The following is a 7,058-nucleotide window of genomic DNA, read 5'->3' as shown; positions in this document are numbered from 1 at the left end:
TAACGAAGCCATGAGTTATTAATATAAGATATTAACGTTTTGTTCATATAATGGATAAGCCATAATATGCATGCAATGCTTGCCATAGCACGAGAAGCAAGCAACAACTACCCCTACTGTCTTTTAGACCTTTATAAGATACACGAAGATAAAAAGTCTTTGTAATATTTTGGTCACATCAACTCGTCCATGCCTTAACGAACTTCATTAACCCAATTCTATTCTTTTGTTGTATGAATTTTAAAAAGTCTGCCATAAGTAGTAGAACAGAAGGAAGTTTATCCTTATTTATACCGAGTGTAGTTAGTCAGGAAATGGTATACGGACGCGATAAACAAAAACACAAGTGGATTAAATGCACAAACAAAAACACAAGTGGATTATATATATGCACAAAGAAATTACACTGAATGTTGGTTATATCCACAAGCAACTGAACGCTGCTGAAACTGAGAATTCGATGTGTCATGAGAGCGGAACAAAAATAAGGTACGAAATATATTAAAAATTTTACATTAAAAGTTCTTTTTTTTATACATAACTAACATAATAATATTACAAAAGTATAAAATAAAGTGGTATTGAAAATTTTGAAAAAAGTATACACTTGTAAAGCTTCTTCTTTAACATTATTTTTTCTTCATTATAAAATCTTCCAATGAATAAAACAAAAAACCACGCAGAAACAAACAGCAATACCTTATAATCGACACAGAAAAAGATTTGTACCAATTCAGTATTGTTAACGGTAACTGAAGTCTGGTGTCCTTTAATTTGTATTGTCGTGTTTTTGGAGGACGATCGTATCTTGCTGCACACTGGTCATTGTACATGCTGTTGCTGATTAGTTCTTATTCAGCAGTTTAATGATCTCGTAAATGTGTAGGTGGGCAATAGTAATCTTGTTGTATTGGTCTGCAATGGGGTTGATGGTGAGTGGTCATTCGATCGAGTAGCAGTTTCATGAAAAGTTTTATCCCCTAACCCAAAACTCTGACAGGTAGTCAGAAAAAGTTAATGTATTAGACACAATGTCAGTTTAATCAATGTCTTCAGATTGAAGAATTAAAGTTGGGAGCAGAACACTGTTGTTATTGTGTCAAGGTTAGCTACACGTAACAGTTGCAGTTATGTGTTAGAATTCATTGTATAAATAAGCAAAAGAAGTTTTAAGTGCACATATATTTTTTTTATTTTGATAATTTTTTCAAAGTTTAAACTATAATGGTAAATGTTGTTGAACATATTTTTGTCAAATTCAATGCATTTGTCTGGTAAATATTTAAGATATTTTCTTAAAATACCACATGATTTGTTGTACATATTTCCTTTAATTTAATAGTAGATTAAGTATGTTGTCTGTCTAGCAATTCAATAGATATATATGTAATTGTTTAAACAAACAACAACAAAGCAGCATATGTTTTTGTAAACCTGCAAACAAAAGTTGGCAAATTAGGATGATACGTTGTCCGGTGTCTTCCTGGAATCCTACATTTAATAAGATATCTATTACTCATTGGCCAACAAAATAAATAAAATATGTGTCGTGTTTGGTGTTGTTTAAGAAAATATTTCAATTATTAGAGAAAAGATCGTAAAGTGGAAAAAAATGTATTGCACTTTTTTTTCCTAATAATAAATGAAATAAGTTGCATTTATAGACGTCTTTTTAAATAATACCTATATGAACTGTTAAAAAAAAGAGAGTGCTTGTAAACATGACTATTGGGGAGAAAATCATTTAGCGCGAAAATGCGACTTTCGTTCTACAACCCATATGCGCTACTAGGTTTCATAGTACTTAATTTCAAAGAATTAGCACCTAAAATTAAGTATATGATGATAATAATTTGTAGATAAAATTTCATTTCAATTTTACAAGATACGGTTAAAAGCTGATTTTGATAAAAATATAAAAATTATAAAATAAAAGGAAGTGACGACACAACTCAATTTCTTCCATAAAGTATTGTACTTGGAACTATAATTTATTCAAGACTAAGATATCTATCAGGATAATGATTGATTATTGGTTCCCTAATGTCCAGTTGCAAATATTAATGCATGTTCAGGACGAGAACAAACCAACAATACATACAATAGGTATAGGTCATGTATAATAAAGATAGACCAGGATGAAGGGTGGGACATTTGTAATGCCACTTAAAAATAAAGGTAAATTGGATAGGTACTGTAGGTTTGACTTTCATAAAGTGTTATTGTAAGGGGTTGAACGTGCAGGGAGCGTGGTTTTACTGCGGAAGAAGACCAAAAAGTGACCCTATTTCTATTATATATATATATATTCTTACATAATAAGTAGGTCTCGTAAAAGAGGCCATTCGGAATGATGGTAGGGGGAATTTGGACTGCCACTGGAAAATTAGGGTATATTGGATAGGGATAATAATTTGCCTGGCAACAAGCAACCTACGGATCCCCAAAAGAGTTGTTGCAAGTGGCACTCTCTTTACATGAGGCATCGGATTTAAACGTTCCCATTCTGAACGGACGTGGAGCCCTGCAAACTTGTACATTCCGCACAACAAAACAGACGCCCAACTTTGGCAAGTGTTTTACTGCCGGTTGGAAGAAGACCAGGGACCACATTTCTATTCCCCCGTCATTTTTGGGGGGAAATAATTATATTATCGCATTTAAAAAAAAAAATGAAAATAGGAATAAATTAATTTGATATTTGCCTTCATTTGCTAATGTTTGGTCTACTTCTCCAGGAGCGGATCCAGCCATCTAAAAAAAAAGGGGGGGGTCCCAACCCAGGATAAAAAAGGGGGGGGGTTCCAGCTATATGTCCCTCTTCAGATGCATTGATAGGCCAAAAAAAAGGGGGGGTCCGGGTGTTCCTACCCCCTTTTTATCCTGGGTTGGAACCCCCTATTTTGAATGGCTGGATCCGCCAATGTTCTCGATCTGTTATTTACGAATATCAGATTTTATTGCACTGAATATCATTGTAAATTTGGCTACACTGCTTGATTCAATGTATGCTCTTTTTGCTTACTTGTATGTTGCATATTGCACGTTTCTTCTTTGAGTGTCAATTAAAGTACAATATGTTCGTGTGAGGAGTTCGAAATATCAATTAATTGCAAGGATATACCTTTTTAGTCGAAAGTATTTGACCAAGAAAAACAACAGTTTAAACCATATCAAATTTTCGCACATTCCATTCTTTTCAATAACGATCAATCTACAATTAAGTAGTTAGAAAATTGATTATTTTATACTAAGGTGACTTATGTTGCTGTCTTCAATTGCTCAGAAGAACAGATCAACAGATAAGATACGGCTAATCAATAGAACAAAAGCGCGTGATAATCAGTTACGCTATGAAGTAGTACTTGGCAGTGATATATCAACAAGCAGACGCAAACCCTTCACAGTTCGATAGGTTGACGCAAGCCAGTGTTAAATAGCTAGTAAGTTAAAGGTACAATATTTCTAAAATTATGTAATTGTTTCGGAACATCTTAAACTGAACAGGTAAGGAGAAATTGCTTTTTTCGAAATTACAAAACATTGACATTATTTTAAATTTTAAAATACAAGGACAGTTTATGTTGACACTTGGATAATTTGCTACATACTTCTCTCTTAAATACAATGTTAAAACAATTTTTTTTCTCTTTATGTTTTTAATATATTTATGTCTGACTTACTGACACTTTGCTTTGATTGTCGTACCTAGTTTGTTGTGAAAAAAAATAGTTGCTAATTAATATTTGAAATTTTTGCAAAAGGGACTATAAATATTCTAAGATAGTTCATACAACCATTGCCCTTTTTTGTAAAACTGTATATGTATTAGTTTTTGTGAAGTCATTTATAAATAACATAGCATACCATTTGGGCACTAAGGAATGCATAACAACCAAAGAAAAAAACCAACACTTTTACTGTCGCAATAACGTAAATGTTAAATAATGTACATTACTTGACACTAATAATAGAAAGGCAATATGTATATTACTGAAGAAATAATAACGTATTCATATTTTTTTCTTCAGAAAAACAAATTTAATGTTAAATTTGGTGCAGTTATTTAACACTGACACCATATTAAAAAAAAATAAAATGGCCATGTCAAACATTTACAGATGATGCGTTAGTTGTCTTGGTTTCTGTTATATACAAGTGCAAAAATGAACACCCGGCAATGACAACACAATTGTATTCCTAATATAGCTATGATCACGACCGTAACAATCATCTGTAAAAGAGGGACGAAAGATATCAAAGGGACAGTCAAACTCATAAATCCAAAACAAACTGACAACGACATGGCTAAAAATGAAACAGACAAACAAACAACAGCACACATGACACAACATAGAAAACTAAAGAATAAACAACACGAACCCCACCATAAAATATGAATCACTGTATTTTCCAATCTCAATAACGTACAGTACAACATTCTTTTCATATAATTGCTGAATAACCTTGCTGAAATTTAAAGTTGTTTTTTTTTCATTTAGTAAAGATCTGTAAATAAACTCATCATAGAGGATTAAATTTTGTATATACGCAAATTATCAGCAAAAAATCTTTAGTCGTAAACAACATGAATGCTGTATAAAAGTATCAAGAACAATTCTTTTTTTTTTTTTTTTTTTACATGTTTGGAAAGGTAGCACCATTATTACTGTAAAAGATAAAACAATAAAACGTATCCCCTCCCTCCCCAAAACAAAACGCTCAATAAAAACGGCGACCATAATAGGTATTTTCAAGGGTCATTGTAAACAGGAATAGAAGCGTTCAGATCACATATTTCAAAAGAAACAGGTGGCTATTTATATGTCATTTTATTAGAAGACTTTATAAATGTAACCAGTTTTAGTTGCGAGCGAAATAATAATACAGAGAAAGGATATTTTAAAGATTATAAGTAAGAAAAAGCATGAAAGCACTTGTACCTTCGACCTCTTATTTATCTGAAGGGCATTTTATTTATCTGATGTAGAAAAATTATCTTCATTATGTAACATTGCACACTAAATCAACTTGACTTGTTATATTCTATTATAGCTAAAGTGATAAATGTCTGATATTAAGTACATTAATCTATGGTTAAAGCTTTGTTATTTCTATTTCATTATCAAGTCGTGTATCTCTAATCTTTTAAGTTTTTGTATCTAGATATTATACATATCCGTTGCATGCTACCATCATTTTAACCAGTTGTAATATTATTTCTTGACATTTTCGCGTAAAACGGTCGATGTTGAGAAACATCAACGTTTTACTCGTACTCTTGTCAAAAATATACAGGAATTAAAAAATAATTAGATAATCATCAGATACTAGTTGAATATTTCCGTGTTTAATTTAAAGCAGTTCAGAAACCTCGACGAGATTTTATATAATAGTCATCATATTTGCCGCCAACGAACCCCTTTGTGTATTTAATGCATGGGTTCTTTCGCATACTTTTTTTTAAACACGTGGCATCGAATTTAAAATCGTCCTAATTCCTACAAGACGGGGCTGCGTATTTATATACCCCCACACCCAGACAGACGATCCACTCTACCAAGGGTTTTATTGACACAACAGAAATTATCTAAAGGGTGACCATGGTTATGTGTACCCCGGTTAAAATTTGAAGGTAGGATACCATTAAAATTTGGGAAATTGATTGAAATAGTCAAACATTCTATTGTCAGCGGACACGACACATGTCAGATTGTCGAGCATAAACACATTAAAGCTACATGCAAAATCATATATTAATCTGTACACCAAAATCTATTGAACTTAGGATAGCTATATTTTCTTAATATTCTTATTTTCTTTTCAGTTAACAAAATATGTAAAAATGAAGACTATGTTAGACCTGAAAGTTATAATTCCTCTCTTAATGTTGTCTGACATTGTATTGTCATTTCAAACATTTAAATATGGAGACCTTCTTGGTACGGATTTCTTTTCTAATAAAATTCCCCGAGAGGATCGAAGAAATCGACGAAAGAATAAATTGAACAATGCGATAAATGAAGAGATTCCAGGATTTATGAGGTATGCCCCAAAACAGCAAGATTTGAAATTAAAGCGTTTAATAAAGAAACTTGGTGATGATTTCAATGATAAATGGATGTCAATTGAACGTCCAATTGATGCTGATCAAAGTGAAGTTTTAATTTCAGATTCGGAAATAATTGATGAAAAACTCCTGAAAGATGTTGAAACACTCAATATGACTTTAACAGACAGTGACAATGCTGTTGCAAATATTTCTGATCACACCTTAAATTTATTCAAAAGATGGCTTCTGCTTCACGGAACGTGCAATATTCATTTTGTATATACCGATATTGGAAGCATGTTTTGGCCGCGTTGGATACGTAAAGGCATCTGTACGACAGAAGTGTCATGCTCGTGGCCTCCTGGTATGTCTTGTCTTCCTACAGAGGGCGAGGTCATACGCATTCTCCGTTGGAATTGTCGGAGGGGAAAGAGAAAACATAAAAAGGGACGACGAAACAAACAAAAATACAGTAACGCCGTGAAAGATTTAAGGAAAAGAAGGCGTGACCGATATGGAGGAATGAGATGTAAATGGCTTAAAATTCCGTATGCGGTCAACAGTAAATGTGTCTGTTCTTGTTGAAAGGCACCACCAATTTATCATCTACCAATTAAATGTTCCCAAAGTCTTCTTATACTCAATAATTAACACATTTCATCACAAAACTCTGTATACATTTTTATTTGTTATTTCAAATGTATATTACATTTGAATACATTGTTCCCTTTATGTAAATAAAAAAACCAAGGTAAATAACTTAAGAAAAATTTTGTTAAATGTATGTGCTTGTTATTCTTAATATACAACTAATTCAGTAATTTCTAGAACAGAACTTGAAACAACCAAAGGGAGGTAAATACTGATAAAAACAACTTTTCGTTTTTTTTAAATTGTGTGCAGAATTTAAAAAATAAATCACTCACGGTTTGTCGGTGCATGGAACTGCATAAAAGAGTGTAACATCATTCACGGTGTCTATCCATACAAGTTACCATAATAAAGT

General features: G+C 32.3%; 1 protein-coding gene across 4 annotated transcripts; it reads left to right on the top strand.

Moving 5' to 3' along the window:
* Positions 1–295: 295 nt before the first annotated feature.
* On the top strand, positions 296–6,832 carry LOC143046051 (noggin-2-like). 4 transcript variants are annotated; one of them, XM_076219017.1, is made up of 3 exons: positions 296–489; positions 3,256–3,454; positions 5,828–6,832. In XM_076219017.1, the coding sequence occupies exon 3, from the start codon at positions 5,846–5,848 to the stop codon at positions 6,635–6,637; it is 792 nt and encodes a 263-aa protein (XP_076075132.1). In that variant the 5' UTR covers positions 296–489; positions 3,256–3,454; positions 5,828–5,845; the 3' UTR covers positions 6,638–6,832. The 4 variants fall into 4 exon arrangements, with proteins under 4 accessions (XP_076075132.1, XP_076075134.1, XP_076075133.1 ...); XM_076219018.1 differs by having other exon boundaries at positions 355–489; positions 3,256–3,443; XM_076219019.1 differs by lacking the exon at positions 3,256–3,454 and having other exon boundaries at positions 321–489.
* The last annotated feature ends 226 nt before the right edge of the window (positions 6,833–7,058 follow it).

The sequence above is a fragment of the Mytilus galloprovincialis genome, chromosome 9, assembly GCF_965363235.1.
Source record: "Mytilus galloprovincialis chromosome 9, xbMytGall1.hap1.1, whole genome shotgun sequence".
In the NCBI taxonomy this organism is placed as follows: Eukaryota; Metazoa; Mollusca; class Bivalvia; order Mytilida; family Mytilidae; genus Mytilus; species Mytilus galloprovincialis.
Note: the sequence above shows the minus strand (reverse complement) of the source record. Positions and strands in the feature narration are given on the sequence as shown.

What these genes read in the sequence shown, in the direction of transcription:
- LOC143046051 (XM_076219017.1), top strand. Translation starts at nt 5,846, where the DNA reads ATGAAGACTATGTTAGACCTGAAAGTTATAATTCCTCTCTTAATGTTG.